We start from the raw sequence: 18,481 nt of genomic DNA on the forward strand, positions 1-18,481 counted from the left end.
ACAATCAATCAGAAGAGATCATAAAAAAACGAACAAGAAAAATAGAAAAGAAAAAGTCTTTTCAAACACCAACGAATGACTTTGTGGTGGTAATGATTTATTGTAGAACCACCATCGGGGATAAGATATATGTACCACATTTAGTTACTTGGTGTGGCTGTACAACAGTTTTATTGGTGGTAAATCCTAAAATTAGTTTCTACATCCACAGAAACAACTGGCAGACAACACAGTCATTAAACAGTAATGATAGGGGGAAAAAATAGGATCCTTTTAGGTTTCATTAACTGGTGTTCAATTTGACGTGGGCAGACAGGCAGGCAGTGCTCATTTGCTTGTATTGTTTCCACTCGAAGCTGAGTACGAATTTTTCATTCTATTGTTTGAACATAACGATTACCGATTCGACAATCGGTTCTGTGTAATCATACATGCATCGGATATAAATGATGAAAGTACACAAATTGAAAAATCAAGTTATATAGAAATGTCCGATAAATGATAAGACCAAGTATTTTGATTGCTAATTCTAGATGGATAATCTAACAACTTGGTGTTGCTTTACCAATCTGTCTATTAAAATCTATTGAGAAAATATATATATATATATCAAAATGACGGGATTTATATGGAAAACTGCCAAAGATAAGGAAAACTTTAACACTATAAATTAGTACTTTGTGCAACATTATACTATTATTCTCTTCTGTTGTTTCAATAGGTGTATAACATGAGGCTTGGTTTTGCCAATGAAATTTACCACCTACACCAAGTAGTACCAATAGTTGTTGTTATCTTCTTAATAGACAACTTTAAAGCTAATCGAGTTTTTCATGGCCATACTTGGTACTACCACCATAATATGCTTTGGCTCGAATGTATCCAAACGTAAAGTTACACGCAAATATAATTAATATGAATCCCAACATAAACAAGTAAAATTTTAAACTCAAAGGTTCAATTAACGAATTGATGATCATTCCAATAATTTCAGCACTCATTATTGAAATATTACTCAATTTGTAAGGGTCCTGTTTCATACATTTCTCAAATTTTTGACATTTGGATACCAACAATGGGACCAAGTTATCTTTATCGTCACAACCGTTCTGGTAATACGATCGGCGACAGGACTCGATGCTAATCATCAAATTCGTTTGTTGTTGCTCTACTTTTGATTTTATGTCCGTATTTATCGTCTGAAACAAACAATAAACAAGATATATACCATACAATGAAGCAATGAAATTTATAAGCATTTGTAAGTATGACATCAACAAATAAGGAATTCTTTCTATTGGTGATATATTATGCTGCCAAGGGGAAGGTAAAAGTATTTGGTTATTACGTTGATACTCTTGTAAGTACAACTGACGCTCCTCTAATTGCTGTTTGTATTGTTGCATTTGCAAATTTCTTTTCTCTTGTTCGAGTGATTGTAAATTACTATTGCGAGGTGGCGCTGATGATACTGAGTCATCTTTATTGTTATAATAATAATGATGGTGATGATTATGGATAGTCACTGGCTGTTGATAATTGCTATGTAAGTTTTGATACTCGCCCAACAGTTGACCCAGTGGCATTTCATTGCTGTGGGATAAAAATAAGTTTATATTGCTTGGTTGAAATGTACTAGTGTTGGCTTTTCGGGTAATCATTGCATCGTTTTTCATAGGGGTGAATGAACTAGTGTCATATTCATAATCTACATCGGGAAGTGTACTTTCAGCTTTTGCGTTAGATGGTTCCAAAACTGTTGGTGGAGGCATTAATAGTAATGGTTTCTTAATTGCAAGTTTTGCTCCCATTAACGTAGGAGATAATAAAGAAAACAATCCATCTTCCTGTTGTGCTTCTTCACTAATATCTTTATCGTCACTTTCCGTTCCAGTTCCAAAATCATCACCCTTGACGTTATCTATCTCAAAAGTGGTATCGTCTATTTCCATGTGATTGGATAAATCATCTGTATCATCAATATCCATTGGGTCATCATAAATGTTGTCGTATACTTCTTCAATCTTCAAGTCTCTGTCATTATTTGATCTCTCGTTTAACGACAAAGACAGTAGAAGCATTCCAGCATCAATATCATTATATACATTAGTAGCATGACTAGGCATTAAGAATAGAACATTAATTGTAAGTAAACCCTAAAAGAATTGACAACAGTAATACAATAATCACATTTGAGTTTTCTGTTTTAGGGGAGAAAAAAAAAAACAACAACAACCTAAAAAAAGGTTCAATAGAGAGATTATTCGCAAACTTACACTATTTGGAATGGGACGGCTCCAGTTTTAACAAGGTAACCTTTTCGTAAATTATTTGAGATTATTGTTCTTTATTGATAAAACTTTAATATTTACTCTAGTTATACTTGGTCTTTGGTTGCTTGCAAAGGTAATAATAATATCGACATTCTTAAGTACGAAGATTGTTTATTGTCTTTCCCTTCCCATTGCATATGCGCGCTACCAATAGGGTCATTTTTTGGAGAAAAAAAAAAATTCAACTTTCTTCGCTTTTCCAAACCGAGAAAACTCCAATGCCTAATAATAACTCATCTCATCGATACTCTGTTCAACTCACCAATATCATAGTCCAACAATTATCATTAAACATGGCTTCTAAAAGAAAAAGAAAGGAAAAACAAAAAGATTTTACTAAAGCAAAATTAAAGGTTGGTAAGACTGCTCAAAAACCGGATAATTATACGGATACCTCATTCAAATCAAAAACCATCTCTTTACCCAATCAATCTATTGCATCAAGTTCTAATTCTAGTGTTGGCTCTCGTGCTTCTGGACCATCGGTAGGTCCTTCATTAGCTGTGTTGGCTCATCAATTATCATTAACCAAACATCATTCTTCCAACACAAGAAAAGAAGTTTTGAATTATTTACAAACACATTTACCTGAAAATCCTTCATATTATAAGAATATAATGACTAGTATCTTACCACTAATCCTAGATGAAGATAAGGAAGTACGAAAAGCTTTGATGGGTTTACTTTCTGCTATTTTTGAAAAACAACCTGGATTAATTGATTTACATTTACGATCAACCATATTATTTATTTTATCAGCAATGAGTCATATTATACCCAATATTCGTACCACTAGTACTCATTTTTTAAGAATCATTGTTGAGAATAGTCATGGAAATTTGATAAATTCTTATTTTGTTAAAATAATGAGAAATTGGTTTGTTTTAATGGGATGGAGTTTAAATGAACAAGATTCGAAACAATTAAGTATGGCTGTGACAACTCTTAGTATTACTGCTATGAATGCTAATTCCAAACAAGCCAGAATTGGTCATTTACAGAATTTAAATAAATTTTTACTGAAAACTTTGCAACATGATCAAGATCTTGATAAAATCAAAGACATAAAACTAAATATCACTATTCATCCACAAAGTTACAAGTATTTATTGACAGATACGGTACAACCATATCAACCTTTAAAATTATTTGTTAAGGAGTTTAAGAGTGAAGGTAGTGGGTCCAATGGATCAGGAATCTCAATGTTAGATTTAAATTCTATATCTACTGAAGATTTAGATACAAGGAAAAAAATCATGAATGATGTGTTCAAACCATTAATGATTAAAAATTTAAACACATTCGTTAAAGAAGGTGGTGATATCGGAAGAGAAGCTAATAACTGTATAAGTATTATTACTCAAGCATGTACGTCAAGTAGTGAATAAAAATAATCAAGTGTGTTACTTTTCTTATTGTAGAAACACTAGAAATGAGATAATGCTAGCAGTGAGTTCTTCATTGGAATATGCTCATTTTGATAATTGGAAGATGGCGGTAAGGTTGGCTCAATTGGAGTTAGTATTCTCTAGATCAGACAACAATCACATTGTAGATTTTGGGGTAAACAATGAAAAAAAAAAAAAAAAAAAAAAAGTCGTCCTTCAAATGTGAGATGCAAAACTCTTACGACACACACATACAAATTTTTTTTTCAAATTTCATTTTTGAAAAATCACTTTTCATTCAAAGAGGATTTAACTTACAAATGTTTAGATCTGTGATAGCTCAACAACGTTCCGTTCTTCCAAGATTGGCCATACCAAGAATATTAAGTCCAGTCCTTTTTTGTTCATCAAAGTCCTTCCATTCTTCATCGCCATGTTTGGCGAAGAGAAAGAATAAGAAAAGTAGCAACAATAAAAACAATGAGGAATTGGATTTTTCTGAAAAAGTTGATGAAATTCCTGAAGTTACTATTGACTTTCAAAAAGTTACTTCGAATTTCGATAATGTTCTAGCTAAATTCAATAAAGCGGCCACAGATATAAAATTGGGTAAACTCAACCCTAAGATTTTTGACAATTTGGAAGTTAATATTGGTAATCATGGACAAGAAGAATTGGTCCCATTCACATCCGTTGCACAAACATCTGTAAAGGGGAGAAATTTTATTATCAACTTGTTTGATGCAAGCTATGGTAAGCATGTCATAAACTCAATTATAGGATCAGGATTGAATATGAGTGGTACCATTGATCCCACCAATAAATTTCAAATTAAAGTGCCTATTCCAAATATAACTGCTGAGACTAAACAAGAAAATATCAAACAATTGAAAGAGATTTTCGAGAATCTTAAGAATAATCATAAATCAAGTTCTTTGAATTACGTTAGAAGTGAAGCTAGAAACAAATTTCAATCGGGATTAAAACATAATAAAATTAGTGACAATCAACATCAACTTTTGAAAAAATTAGAGACTTTACACAAAACTTATGTTGATAAGTTAACTGATGCATTCAAGCAAGCTGAAAAAAGTATTCTTAAATAAGTTCTATAAATTGCATATATGTATATCTGTATGTCCGTAAGATATTATTGTTAGGGTTGTTTATATAGTAACAAATAGTCGAGCATGGTTCTTTTTACACCATCTTATAATTTGAGAACTAATCTGTATTAATTTCTTAGATGTAATTGGTTCCTGTTCACTTGTCCTTTCAATAATGCAGTAGAACTCGTAGTATTTGTCCATAAGCATAAATCCAGTTATATCTCTATCCTGCAAATATGTCAACTTTTTATAATTCAAATTATTATCGTATTTAATAATTTTTGCTTGATTGACCTTTAACTCGTTGTAACACTTTAAAAATTGAAAACTTGAAAATTCATGTGTAGGTAATTCGCTCATCACAAACTGATTCAATCTAATATCCTTATAAATAAAATGCTTAAACACAAAGGGTACCTCAACATTTAATGGTATGCTCAATTCATTAATCAACTGGATAGTTAGCTCCTGTTTGCTGTTCAATTTGGCACAGATTTCATTGGCTGATAATTTCAACGTATCAAAAGAGTTTTTGCTGCCACTAATTAACATCAAAACCAAATCTTGGCATTGTCGAACAAACACATAAAGAAACCCATGATCATTAAAGTTCGGCATACACAAGGGCAACCACAAATCTTCATCTTGTTGACTTTGACTTTTTAGCAACGAATGTATTATAAATAATAGCATGTTTAGATCTTTATTTGGCAAGCTATGTTGTTTAGGGTGTAAATAATTTAATATCTTGCCATTACCAGAAAGTAACAATGTAAATAGCACATCCGCATTGTTAGTGTTGACGATACTATTTAACTTGGATCGCAATGTGTGTCTAATTTTAACACTTTCTCTTGATGATGTTAATAATACTTGACATATATATAATCCAAAAGTGGAATTTTTGTTTCCATCACCGGTGTTTGGTATCCCATAAGCTAAACTAAGACACAATTCATCCAAGTTTTCAAAATCCAACGGACTTAGTATTCTTCTAAGATCATAATTTAATCGATTATGAAAGTGTTTATCAATTACAGACTTTGATAGTATCCCTATCAAATAGCAATACAACGTGTCTAACTGTAAATGCACACTTTCAACGGTCTCTAACATAAGTTTTGATATTGAGATTAAAATTATTGGACTTTTATTGACGGCAACAATCTTTACACCTTGATCAAGTTCAAGCAATTGTAATTCTTGATCAAAATTTTCTTGGAAACTAGAAACTATTGTCGTGAGAATCCCCATATAGCCTATTACAATATCATCGGCCCCATTCATTGAATATATAGGTTTTCCAGCACTAGAGAATATAAAAAAATGTTTCAATTTGTGGTTGAATTGAACTTTATCGTCATTTTTCAGAATACTGATGTATTTTGTAAAAAAATCCTTGTTGGATAGTTCGTTGTCGTCTACTGTTTGGAAACAATTCAGAAATTTAAACGATCTAGACCCAGTACTACCAGTTTTGATGGAAGTGGGGTTGATACCATGACGAATACCTGGTAGGTCGTTTAAGTCTGCAATGTATTCTGACATTCCAGATGCAGATATTATGCTACGACCATCAAATTGTTGTGAGTCAACGGGTGAGGAAGGGAGATATGGTGATCCTCTTATAGATCGTATTTCCAGACTGGCAGTTTCGTATGAAACAGCAGTTGTTGGTCCAGTTGCTGAAGCCTTTGTGGTTTGAGGTACTAACAAAGAAGACTTGTCGGCAACATTTAACGTTTTTGGAAACAACATGTAAACACAAGGTAAATGAATAATTGAGCTTCTAACACTTCTTTCTATTTTTATTTCTGTTGATGCTTGGTGGTATGTGCATATTCTTTTAGTTTTGATTGTGTCTCACTTTTTTTTTTTTTTTTTTAATTGGTGAGTGTTGTATTTAGCGATAAGCCTAACCAACCAAGAAGTACATTAAAAACTACAGTATTTCTATAACCAATTACCATTCTTGTATTAATACTTATCTTCTAAAGAGTAGGTAATAAACCATAAAAACAAAAATTAACCCAGCACCAACGATTGGAATATACTGTCTCAACATTGCTTCAAAGTTTATTCTTTGGGCTCTTCGCTTATATTTCAAAGAATCTTGTTTCAAAGAGCTCGATAAGTCACTCATTTTATCCAAAGAATCGCCCCTATATAATAGATCTTCAATATTCTTTGTCATGACTTTTTTAACATCAATTAAATCGTTATTTAATTTGTCCAAATTAGATTGAGCACGCTGATCTTGATAAATTTTCTTTGTTTTTTGTAAAAAATTATCAAAAGAATTAAACCCATATGGTCTGGCTTTATTACTTAAAGCGTCATTACCATGACTATTGAAAAATTCATGAGAAATTTCCAGTAAATAAGAAAATGCCAATTTCTTGGGGTAACTCTTGTTACATATACAGATATAAATAATGGAATTGTCAATTAAATAATGGATTGTGTACAATTCACCCGACTCTATACTAGCCTTTGTTTCTGAATTGGGGGTAATCCTCGAAATCAATATTTTACATTTCTTCTTTTGATCTGTTAAATTTGGATTATTTTCATCGTCCACTGATCCACATAATGGAAGCGCTGTATTTCATAGTCAGTATAAACATAAGAACACAGTTGTGATAATGGAATTTATAAATCAAAAAAAAAAAAAGGCACCAATTACTTGATGAACATACCGTCATATCTATAAATCAATGTAGACTCGACCATGGTTTATGAGTTTAGAAACTGTTGGGGTGGGGGAAGAATTCAATATGAGAATTAAACAACACTGTGTTTTCTTTTTTTTTCTTTCTGGTTTGGTTTGTTTGTCAATCTCCCCCGACCCTTAAACTCTCTTGCGCACAGTAATTTTTGTCTCACACGAATTTATTAGTAAAAGAAAACGACAGAAGCAGAAGAAGAAAAAAAAATTGCTTCCTCTTCGTCCTCTGTTCTGAAGACTAATAGATCAATTTATATCTTCTCTCACTTTTTTTTTCTTTGCAAATTATTCAACTTTTAATATTCATTATACATTGAAATTATACCCCCCAGGTTATACGTACATACTTACATAACTATCATATGGACCTATCTAACTTATCAAACACTTTGCCTCTTGATAATACCAGAGCAGGGAACACAACCGCTGTGCATAGTTCTACTACTACCACTCCCATCCCAAATATAAATCAAGATTTAACCAATCATTTCAAGGATGCTGCCAAATCAGTTGCTTCATTATACAATATTTCGTTAAACAACACAGTTGATAACAGTGTTAGTAATAGGAATATCAAAACGGAATTTGCTAATGCTGCCAAGGCGGTCGCGTCATTATATAAACTCGGACAATCATCACAACTGACCTCATACACAAAAGGGTATCTACAATGTCTTGAAGATTTATTGGCAGTTTTGACAAATAATGAGGATATTGAAGATTGGGTTTTGACGAGAAGAATCGAATTAATGAATCATGCGGGTAATCCAAGTAGTAAACCACCGTCAAGTGGTGATTCAAGTCAACATTCAGAACCAGATCCCTTTACTATTCCACATGACTACGAGTTTACTTTCAATCTGGATATAAAACCACCTGTACATTTCAGACCAGGCATACCGCCTATATCGGTGCAGCATAACCTGAAGCAAAGAGCCTCAATTGGAAATCATCATTCCAGACATAATAAGAAAATACTTAGTTCTGAAGACTCAATAATGATTGACGATAGTGACAACGAGGAGAAAGAAGTTAAGCTGCAATTATTCCCAAAATATCTCAAGGAAAGCCCTTTGAAGAAGAAAAAAAAGATATAAACGAATGAATTAAATTGATGACATTGCTAGATATTTTTACATTGATGATTATATTTTTGTTTTTGATTGGTTATTTCATTTCTTTCTATTTAGTTTTACTGGTTTGTTTCTTTTCGGGGTTATTTTTAAAATTTGATATCGCTTTTTGGGATGGATCACTAGTTTTTTTTAATGGTTATTTAAGTTTCATTTATAGAGAGTCTTTGTGGTTTTCAAGAGGATTTTCATATACCTTTTTTTTTTTGTTTGTTTTTTAATTATCGTTATTCTTTTTTAAGAGCATTTTAATAAACGATTACACTAATAATTATCAACTTTCTATCTATTCTTGAATACTCTTATAATGTGTCTTTTTCTGTTTATTATCACACCGGTATACTTCTATATCAATTAATAGGCAAATAAACCATCCTCGTTTCCCGTGTACTCGTCTTCAAACTCGCTCTCATCTTCTTCATCAGTGCTATCGTACTCGTCCGTGTCCTCTTCATCACCGCTGTCATCGCCGTATTGATCGTCTTCGTCTACTAGACCTTCCAAGGTCAAACACAATAGATTTGAATTCTTGGCTTGGGTATTATGAGCCACTTCGTTCGTGCTTTCCACATTACAATTAGTCAACTTACATTTGCCCTGAATCACAACATCATGACCAATAATACAATTTTCCAATGTCACGTCATCCTGGATTTCGACGTTATCCAAAATTAAACACCCTGTAATCTTGTTCTTTTTACCAATCTTACAATTCGATCCAATTACACTTCGTTTGACATTAGTTTTCTCTCCTAGTTCGGTATTTTCCCCAACCAAAGAATCATTTCCAACATGTGCCCCTGGTTGTTTATCCTGCTTATTGGGTGTCTGTTGCGATGCCGATTTTGCAATAGCTTGTTTTTTCATAAAGTATCTATTAGCCTCCATCAATACTGGCAAATTGTTACACCTAAAGAAAGTAGCTTGTTTGGGAACAATGAAAAACCCAACACTTGCTTGATGCGATGCATGTTTCCATGATCTTCGAGCCAAGTCACGGACAATCTTCATTAATGAACGTTTTTCAAAATATGATTCATTAAATTTATCTTTTTGTTCGTCAAAAACATTGAATATTTGCAGGCACGATCCAAGAAAAATCCCACTATTCAACAATTTATTGCTAATGGTCGCAGCAGGATATCTCCAGCACATTTGGGTTCTGATACTTAATGCTTGATGGAATTCAATATCTGCTTGAGTGTATGCGTCCAAAAATACCGGACTTTCATTACCATTTTCATCAGTGTCACTATAGATAGTATAATTGTGAGGGAAAATTTTCGCCTTTTTATCTTCTATATCCAATTGATTCTTATACGCAATCAACAAACCCAAATCTGAATCGTTTCTATTTCTATATGCTTCAATTATCACTTGTGGTGGTAAATTAGTTATCAAGTCACATGGCAATATTATGAAATTGTTGTTTGCAACTTTATTTTCACGGTACAATTGATACAACTTGTATAATATTAATCCATTATTTTCACAGTTGTAAGGTATTGTATCAATATTGACATGAGATTCATTTTTGTTGGTGTTGGTCAATTCTTTTTCCTCTTGATATTTTTTTATGCTCTGTTCTAACACACCCGAAGATTCGTCCTCTTTCTCAAAAAGCACGATGATCTTTGAAAAATTGGCTTGTAAACACCAATCTAACACATACTGGACCATTGGTTTGTTGGCAATTGGCAATAATGGTTTCGGGATTCCTGTAGAACGAACTTGGGAAAAGGGACTCAAGGCTTTCCCCTTCCCGCAAATAATAACTGCGGTAAACTCCATCTCACTTCAAAATAGGATGATTCACCGCTCTCTTTGGTGTTTGGGAAAAGAAAAATTTTAGATTGATTTCTCAGATGGATGGAGGTTGGTTAAATTTTGTTTAGTTGAAAGAAGAATGGAGAGTCGTGTGAGTTTGGACAGGAAAAAAAATTATTCTCAAAACTCAACAGAAGCGATACTTTCAAGTTTTTGCAAACCCTTTTGCCACTCTTCTGGTGCAAGATCTGCCTTTTTTTTTTTTAACTACATTATTACAGTGCAATTAAGTCTTCATTAGTTCCCCGATAAAACTTTAATTTAATAGTAAACATAATGAGTGCTGATGAAAATGATCCATTATTACAGGCATTAAATGCTGATTCCAATAACAACATCCCAGACGCAGCAAACGCCAATGCTGAGTCGACAACAACCAATGCACCAGCAGAACCAATTGATCCAGAAAGAGAAAGAGCGTTATCCAAATTCAAAGATAAATTATTAGAACATAGGAAGTGGGATGCCAGATTGAAAGATCTTAGATTAAGTATACGAGATTTGGACAAGGATTACGAGAAAACTGAAAATGACATAAAAGCTTTGCAATCAGTGGGTCAGATAATTGGCGAAGTTTTGAAACAATTGGACGATGAAAGGTTTATTGTAAAAGCTTCATCAGGGCCAAGATATATTGTTGGATGTAGAAACACCATCAAAAAGGAAAATTTAAAAAATGGTGTTCGTGTTTCATTGGACATGACTACATTGACAATAATGAGAATTTTGCCAAGAGAAGTTGACCCATTGGTTTATAATATGACTACATTTGAACCAGGTGAAATTTCATTTAATGGTATTGGTGGGTTGACTGAACAAATCAGAGAATTGCGTGAAGTCATTGAATTACCATTGAAAAACCCAGAATTATTTACAAGAGTTGGTATTAAGCCTCCAAAAGGGGTATTGTTGTATGGTCCACCAGGTACTGGTAAAACCTTGTTAGCAAAAGCAGTTGCTGCAACAATTGGGGCAAATTTCATATTCTCTCCAGCATCAGCGATAGTCGATAAGTATATTGGGGAATCTGCCAGATTGATTAGGGAAATGTTTGCATATGCTAAAGAGCATGAGCCTTGTATTATATTCATGGATGAAGTCGATGCCATTGGGGGTAGAAGATTCAGTGAAGGTACTTCTGCAGATCGTGAAATTCAAAGAACATTAATGGAATTGTTGAATCAAATGGATGGGTTCGACACATTGGGCCAAACAAAAATTATAATGGCAACTAACAGACCTGATACTTTAGATCCAGCATTGTTGAGAGCTGGTAGATTGGATAGAAAAATTGAAATTGGTTTACCAAATGAAGCTGGAAGATTGGAAATTTTTAAGATTCATACTGCAAAAGTTGCCAAACATGGTGAATTTGATTTCGAAGCTGCTGTTAAAATGAGTGATGGTTTTAATGGTGCTGATATAAGAAATGTAGTTACTGAGGCTGGGTTTTTCGCAATTAGAGACGATAGAGATTACATATTACAGAATGACTTGATGAAAGCAGTTAGGAAAGTTGCTGATGTTAAAAAATTGGAGGGTAAATTGGACTACGAAAAATTGTAGAAGCAGTGTCGAATAAATCATGTATGTATGTACGGTATATACACTTTTATGTACATGTGCATGTGCGCATGTTAACTATTTACAATGAGCCTTTATTGGAAGACTCCCCAGCGCTGTTAGTAAGCTCTGAATCCCCTTGACTTTTAGATTTCTCGATTATATCTAATGTTTTTTGAAATTCGCGACTTACAGAATTGGATAAGACATCCAAATGGTAACGTAATTCAGGACTTTCGATTTTATTCAAATGGTCAGCCATCTTCTTTCCAATAAATTCTTGGATTTCTTCCAGTAACGGTTCGTATTCAGGTTTGTTTTCAGCCTGGTTTTCTTGGTTTTTAGCAATCCATATCTTTTGTTCAATAGTCAATGGCATTTCTGGACCATTCAATTTGGCAACCTGTAATCCGCTCAATGTCTTCTTTTTGTACTTTGAGTATGGATTACGCAATTGTGCTAATGCGGCTTTGGGGATTCCTGACTTGGCTATTGAGTTGAATTCAAAAGTTCTTTCCATTGCAACATTTTCTGGTGTTGACAATGGGCCATCTTCTACAGCCTGAGGTTCTGGCCACGGAAATTCAATATTTTCGTGATACTTAACAAATCGTCTAGGCATGAACTTTTTGAATCTGTCATCATAATATCTGTCCCTCAACTCAATATCTTCAGCGACAACATAGGATACATTCCCGTGTTCGTCTTTATCTTTACCAACTACTCTCACTTGGTTTCTTGGAATGAAATCGGGGAAGTCAAATACATGTGATGTTTGACCCTCTGGCCAAAAAATTTTTGGAATAAGTTTCTTTGAGGAGATGTTACTCAAGGACACTGCATCATATTCTGAAGAGTACGACAATACTTCGGCAATTTTACCTTTATGTGGACCAGTTGTGACATAGGCCAAATCACCTTCCATTATTCCTGCTTCAACATTGGTTTTCTGTTGTGATCGTGGTAGAGTGGTTGGGAAAAAATTCTTGAATGATGGTAAATTAGTGATTTCTTTATTCTTTTGAAAATGTTTTCTCAAGTTTTCAGGATATTTATTAACATTCCTTTCAAACCTGAAAGTTCTCGTCACCCACGACATGATTAATTTAGGTCTGGTAGTTGAATTCGATGTATTTTATTAAACAAGGTAAAATGCCCAATTGGAATTAAAACAGTGTTGAAAAAAACAAAGACAGAGAGAAAACATTAAATTGGGTTTACAAAAAAATTTTCAATTCTAGTGCACAGATATCAAAAATGAAAAATTGTAACATTTTACACGAATTAAATCTTCAAATCATAAACGGAACAAATATGATTATGGTTATGGAGATTATAACTAATATACAAACAAACATAAAACAAAGGGAAATTAAGAAATAAAACAGTTAATTTTCATTATCAGGTCCATGAAAGTGCAATGAACAAAAAATATAATAAATTATTCGGTGCAAATTCTAATGAATTCCTCCTCATTGACTAGAAATAATTATAAGGTTAGTATTTTTCACACAAACTATCTGTAGTAATAAAAACCAACACCAGGTTGGATTTATAGAATGCATTACGTACTTTCACCATCCTCATCTAGATCAAATTCATCAATCATGGCTTGAAGTTCCTCATCACTCAAGTTTTCACCTAAATCTCTGGATATCTTTCTTAGATTTCTGACACTTATTTTCCCTGTTCCATCAATATCAAACAACCTAAAGGCCCGGCGGATTTCTTCCAATGGATCTCTCTTTATAATCATTTCACCCACTGTTTTATAAAAGTTATCGTAAGTTATTAAATTGGTATCATCTGTGTCATATTCGTGAATGATGTCTAGGACTTGACGTTTTGTCAAATCAAACCCCAAAGCTCTGAATGCCACTTTTAATTCATGGTAATCCAAACATCCATCCCCGTTCATATCAAACAATTGAAATGCTTCTCTTATTTCTAGTTTTTGTTCTTCTAATAGTTCTTGCTTGACGATCGAGGAATTCATATTAGAGCTGTTATTGTTGTTGGTCGATGTATTAGCCGCTGTGGCACTTCCAAATAAGTTTCTTTTATTTGGTGAAACACCATTGTTAGTGCTATTAATGTTGCTGTTGTTGTTCAACCTACTAAACCCTGACATAGATGCAATGGTATTGTATTCGAATATATAGCCAAAATGTATGGGTTTGAGTTTTGTTTTTGTTTCTGTCTTCTTTCAAATTCTCTTTTTTTTTTTTTTTCTCTCTCTCTCTCTCTCTCTCAGCAATAGTTTTTGTTGTTGTTGTTTACTCTACTTTATCGCGTCGCTCTTGATCTGTGATTATTAACATATGAACTCCCAGGGACAGCTTTAGCAATGTCATTTAAAATAGGTCAATCGGTTATTGTCAAGAATGATATAGGTAGTATAAAGTACATTGGTTTAACAAAATTTGCTCCTGGTGTGTGGTATGGGATTGAATTGTTACAACCAAAAGGTAAAAACAATGGCAGTGTACAAGGTGTGAAATATTTTGACTGTAAGGAAGATGATAATGGGTTTTACGGAATATTTGTGAAAGAAAGTATGTTAAATGCCTTGGAAGATAATAAGAATAATGATTTGGAGGATGTTGCACAATACAATAAAACTATTGAAAATTTGAAACTAAAGTTGAAGGCATTAACTGATGAATCTATAAGACATCGTGAGAAAGTAGCTGCAATACAATTAGAGTTGCAAACTAAAATAGAGATAATGAAAAGCATGGAATCCAAATTGGAAATGCAAACTGTGGAAAACGAGTATTTAAAACTGATTAAATTGGACCTAGAAGAAAAACTACATAAACTATCTTTTGAACATCAAGAATTAAAAAATGAATTTGAATTAATCCAAGAAGAATTGGAGATCAATCGTGAGATTGAAAGAGAGATGGAGCTGTTGGACTCTGATCACTATTCGCCTGGTGATGTGAGAATGATTTTTGAGAAGAATAGGCGTTTAGAAGATACTTTGGCATTGTTAACTCGAAACTCAAAGGAAACTGAAAACAAATTAAAACAAGAATTAGAGCATTTGCAATGTGAACAGCTCAATATGAATGAGTTACAAAAGAAATTAGACCAAGCTGAGTCTGTGGTTAGGATGTTGCAAGAACGTATAGAAACCACTGAGGATATGGATAAAATGATGGAACGCCTAACTGTGGAAAATGAGGACTTGACGAACAAAATACATACCTTGATGATGACTATAGATGAGTTGAACGAGATACATGAATTGGACAAGAAGCTTGAAGAGGATCAAAAGCAGGTAGAATTTGATCTCCGGCAAGAAATCGACAATCTTCAGCAAATTATTCATCAGGACAAGTTGAAGATTAGGGAGTTAGAAAGAAATAAGCTTGCCCAATTGTCACAGGCCAACGAGTCCTTGGATTCACTTTCTAGAAGCGATCAGGAATCAGAATTGCAGGTATTGAGACAAACTATTGCCGATTTAAGGTTAAGGTCTAGGTCTGATTCGGTTCAGTTGAAATTAGTTAAATCAAGGTATGAAATTTTACAGCAGAGAATCGCTTATTCACAAGCAAGCATGGTGTTTCCTGAGTTGATTGATTTGATTTTCATGATAAAGTTGGCGTGTCTGGACATTGTTGTTGTAATGGAATCTATTTCTTCAAAATCATTGCATCAAATATTTGCCATTACTTTTTTGTCGCTAATAGCGAATTTTTTAAAACTGTTGACGAAATTGCTTGAATTTAATTATTCAACTGATTCAACGACCAAATTGTTACCTGAAATGACTAGCAAAGTTAAAGAGTGTAATTTATGTTTAGATGATGTGATTGATGTTTTTTTGAGTGATGATTTGAGGATTAACATACCTAATAAGTTGTACCAACTGGTCCAAAAATTACAGGATATTATATTGGATGTTGCTGTGACTTTAAATCTCAGTTTTTCTTCTCCCAAACTTGTTTATGAATGCAAAGAATGCTTGAAGTTTGTTGCTTATTGCTCAGAACTTGAAACTTCATTTTTCTTTGATGTGTGGAAGCACTTGCGTTTTCATACTAGCAATGCTGATCCCGCTTTAACCGCACTTATCAAAGTGGGTGACGACAATTTGGCGAGAATTAAAGGAATAGTAGAGGCATTGAAGGAAACTAGCGATGTGGAAGAGAAACACGATGTTACATTTTCATCAGGTATACTTGATTTTGAGGCAATAGTTAGTCAAATTGGTATCCTTTTGAAGCTATATGATATTGTGAAATCAGATGGCCTAGAAATTAATGTTGATTTGTTGAACAAAATAATTGAGTTAATGCAAACTGTTGAATCGCAATATAAGGTTGACATTAAAGTTCATTCTTTCCAAGTAACTGTGGCATCTATATATGAGTACAAATTTGAGTCAACATATCAACAGTCAAGTACAAGTGATAGTGGTTTACATAACAAGCTAGCCCTACGAGAGCGTGAAGTTACTGATTTGAAACTAAATATAGCACTATTGGAACAAAACATGCTGTCTTTGGCTTCGCAGAACACACAATACATCACTGAATTAACTCAAGAATTGCAATCTTTGAAACAAGAGGAAGAGGGTAGTTTAAAAACCATTTCTCAGTTGGAGCAGGACAAAAAGGATTTGGTTAGTGAGTTAAATGCAGTGAACCGAAATATCATGAGTACAACACAGTTTGCCAACTTGAAGTCTCAACTAGACTACAATAATTCATTGACTACTATGGAAAAAATTGTTCATTTGAAACGACTTACTAGAACAATCGATATGGAGATAGTAGATGAATTTGCTTGGTTGCAAACGCAATCTAAGCGACAATTCTGGACGGAAGCCAGTTCTGTTCACAACTTGTCCAAGAGTTTGCAAGCATTGGCTTTGAATGCAAAACCTGTATCAATCAACAATGATAATAGTAATAAATGGACTAAAAAGAAGGATCTGCTGAAATTTGCAGCTCTTGTCCTTGAAGAGAATTACAACAAATACAAAACTACTAGAACTAATTTACTTTGTTTGGAAAAATAAACGTTCCTTCTTCTTCTTCTTCTTCCTTTTCCTTTTCCTTTATTGGCAGTGGCCATTTTGTAGCTTTATCAATATGATCAGCAGGATACAACCATTCTAATATCACAAAAATGAAAATATCGACTATGACACATAAAGCATATAGTTTACCAGCTATTATACCACAGCAATAGTATTTTTGCAATCGATGGAGTAAAGGTTCGTTTAACTTGTTCAAATCTAGTGAATTGTAAACATTTTCTGTTCTTTTTGCAATATCATGCCAACTGTACATCTTGGCCACTGCATCATGAAATTTTGAGGTATCTATTTCATTGCTTTCAATTTTAGTTATAGCATCTATAGCAGCATCGATAAGGGAGTTTTCTTCCGGTTCAGCGAAACTCGTCATTTCATTTGGTAAGACCTCCGGTATGCCTCCAACTTTTGTAGTGACAACATAAAGTCCACATGAAGCAGCTTCCACAATAACTGTACCAAAGGCTTCTGTCAATGAAGGGTGCAAATATATATCTCCTTGGACCATCACATCTCTTACTTCTTCATGCTTTATAGCACCTACTAGTGTAACTCTTTCTTGAAGAAAGTACTTTTCTCTCATTTGTTCTAAATCTAAAAACTTGGGGCCATCACCTGCAATTAAGAATTTTACTTTTGGTTTCAACTGGCAAATTCTGGGGATGACAGCCGTCAATAGATCAGCCCCTTTGTTTGGAAATAGTCGTGTGATCACGACAATGGTGATCTCTTTAGTATAATCCTTTTTCAAACGATTAGATTTCGGTTTAAAGTCTTTCAGAATAACTGCATTTGGTATCACACTTACTTTTAGAGGGTCGATCGATCCTCTTAGAACAGTATTTTCTTTACAAGTATGACTGACACAAATAACATGACCTACGTCACTCAAAGTGAACTTTAATGCTTTATTCCCCATGATCGACCCAATCTCAGCAAAGCCAAAAAGTGAATGATCAGTGAAAACTGTCTTCATCCCCATTGTTCGGCCATGTAATATAGCTTCATGGCATAATGTACTTAAGGAACCATGCCCATGAATAATCTCAATGCTTTCACGTATGAAAATATTTCTCAATATTGGGAAACACAGAAACACAGTTGGGAAAACTGAGCTTCTATAAATCACCCAAAGAGGTACATAGTACACTTTTAACCCATTCGTTAGTACTCGCACGCCATTTCTTGATGAATAATTATGAGTTATAATAACCACTGAGTGTCCTAATTCTATAAGTTTTTGTGATAAATGATACACATGAAATTCTACACCTCCAGGTTGAGGATAGAAAAAATCTGTTACCATTGCTATATTGTATCCCATATTGTATCACAAGTTTGCATTTC

The 18,481-nt window shown here is 33.6% G+C and overlaps 12 protein-coding genes across 12 annotated transcripts; 5 read left to right on the plus strand and 7 right to left on the minus strand. All coding sequences in view use genetic code 12, as the record gives it.

Moving 5' to 3' along the window:
* Window positions 1-818: 818 nt before the first annotated feature.
* On the minus strand, window positions 819-2,126 carry CD36_29210 (nucleus export protein, putative; the record flags this gene model as incomplete). Its single annotated transcript, XM_002421911.1, has 1 exon — window positions 819-2,126. One exon carries the CDS (start codon window positions 2,124-2,126, stop codon window positions 819-821), a length of 1,308 nt encoding a protein of 435 aa, XP_002421956.1.
* Window positions 2,127-2,470: 344 nt separating this feature from the next.
* CD36_29220 (conserved hypothetical protein) lies at window positions 2,471-3,721 on the plus strand (the record flags this gene model as incomplete). The annotated part of the gene is made up of 1 exon (XM_002421912.1): window positions 2,471-3,721. The coding sequence occupies one exon, from the start codon at window positions 2,471-2,473 to the stop codon at window positions 3,719-3,721; it is 1,251 nt and encodes a 416-aa protein (XP_002421957.1).
* Window positions 3,722-3,903: 182 nt separating this feature from the next.
* Window positions 3,904-4,827, plus strand: CD36_29230 (ribosomal recycling factor, mitochondrial precursor, putative; the record flags this gene model as incomplete). The annotated part of the gene is made up of 1 exon (XM_002421913.1): window positions 3,904-4,827. One exon carries the CDS (start codon window positions 3,904-3,906, stop codon window positions 4,825-4,827), a length of 924 nt encoding a protein of 307 aa, XP_002421958.1.
* A 60-nt stretch (window positions 4,828-4,887) lies between these two features.
* On the minus strand, window positions 4,888-6,588 carry CD36_29240 (monensin sensitivity protein Mon1 homologue, putative; the record flags this gene model as incomplete). The annotated part of the gene is made up of 1 exon (XM_002421914.1): window positions 4,888-6,588. The coding sequence occupies one exon, from the start codon at window positions 6,586-6,588 to the stop codon at window positions 4,888-4,890; it is 1,701 nt and encodes a 566-aa protein (XP_002421959.1).
* A 226-nt stretch (window positions 6,589-6,814) lies between these two features.
* CD36_29250 (R-SNARE protein, putative) lies at window positions 6,815-7,563 on the minus strand (the record flags this gene model as incomplete). The annotated part of the gene is made up of 2 exons (XM_002421915.1): window positions 6,815-7,431; window positions 7,530-7,563. The coding sequence occupies 2 exons, from the start codon at window positions 7,561-7,563 to the stop codon at window positions 6,815-6,817; spliced, it is 651 nt and encodes a 216-aa protein (XP_002421960.1).
* A 357-nt stretch (window positions 7,564-7,920) lies between these two features.
* Window positions 7,921-8,655, plus strand: CD36_29260 (conserved hypothetical protein; the record flags this gene model as incomplete). The annotated part of the gene is made up of 1 exon (XM_002421916.1): window positions 7,921-8,655. The coding sequence occupies one exon, from the start codon at window positions 7,921-7,923 to the stop codon at window positions 8,653-8,655; it is 735 nt and encodes a 244-aa protein (XP_002421961.1).
* A 390-nt stretch (window positions 8,656-9,045) lies between these two features.
* CD36_29270 (eIF-2b GDP-GTP exchange factor subunit gamma, putative) lies at window positions 9,046-10,482 on the minus strand (the record flags this gene model as incomplete). The annotated part of the gene is made up of 1 exon (XM_002421917.1): window positions 9,046-10,482. The coding sequence occupies one exon, from the start codon at window positions 10,480-10,482 to the stop codon at window positions 9,046-9,048; it is 1,437 nt and encodes a 478-aa protein (XP_002421962.1).
* A 312-nt stretch (window positions 10,483-10,794) lies between these two features.
* Window positions 10,795-12,084, plus strand: CD36_29280 (26S protease subunit, putative; the record flags this gene model as incomplete). The annotated part of the gene is made up of 1 exon (XM_002421918.1): window positions 10,795-12,084. The coding sequence occupies one exon, from the start codon at window positions 10,795-10,797 to the stop codon at window positions 12,082-12,084; it is 1,290 nt and encodes a 429-aa protein (XP_002421963.1).
* A 79-nt stretch (window positions 12,085-12,163) lies between these two features.
* Window positions 12,164-13,180, minus strand: CD36_29300 (mitochondrial 54S ribosomal protein YmL40; the record flags this gene model as incomplete). Its single annotated transcript, XM_002421919.1, has 1 exon — window positions 12,164-13,180. One exon carries the CDS (start codon window positions 13,178-13,180, stop codon window positions 12,164-12,166), a length of 1,017 nt encoding a protein of 338 aa, XP_002421964.1.
* A 342-nt stretch (window positions 13,181-13,522) lies between these two features.
* Window positions 13,523-14,212, minus strand: CD36_29310 (cell division control protein, putative; the record flags this gene model as incomplete). The annotated part of the gene is made up of 2 exons (XM_002421920.1): window positions 13,523-13,560; window positions 13,654-14,212. The coding sequence occupies 2 exons, from the start codon at window positions 14,210-14,212 to the stop codon at window positions 13,523-13,525; spliced, it is 597 nt and encodes a 198-aa protein (XP_002421965.1).
* A 216-nt stretch (window positions 14,213-14,428) lies between these two features.
* Window positions 14,429-17,116, plus strand: CD36_29320 (conserved hypothetical protein; the record flags this gene model as incomplete). Its single annotated transcript, XM_002421921.1, has 1 exon — window positions 14,429-17,116. The coding sequence occupies one exon, from the start codon at window positions 14,429-14,431 to the stop codon at window positions 17,114-17,116; it is 2,688 nt and encodes an 895-aa protein (XP_002421966.1).
* On the minus strand, window positions 17,091-18,458 carry CD36_29330 (phosphatidylinositol N-acetylglucosaminyltransferase subunit, putative; the record flags this gene model as incomplete). Its single annotated transcript, XM_002421922.1, has 1 exon — window positions 17,091-18,458. The coding sequence occupies one exon, from the start codon at window positions 18,456-18,458 to the stop codon at window positions 17,091-17,093; it is 1,368 nt and encodes a 455-aa protein (XP_002421967.1).
* Between the last annotated feature and the right edge of the window lie 23 nt (window positions 18,459-18,481).

Source organism: Candida dubliniensis, chromosome R, assembly GCF_000026945.1.
Source record: "Candida dubliniensis CD36 chromosome R, complete sequence".
In the NCBI taxonomy this organism is placed as follows: domain Eukaryota; kingdom Fungi; phylum Ascomycota; class Pichiomycetes; order Serinales; family Debaryomycetaceae; genus Candida; species Candida dubliniensis.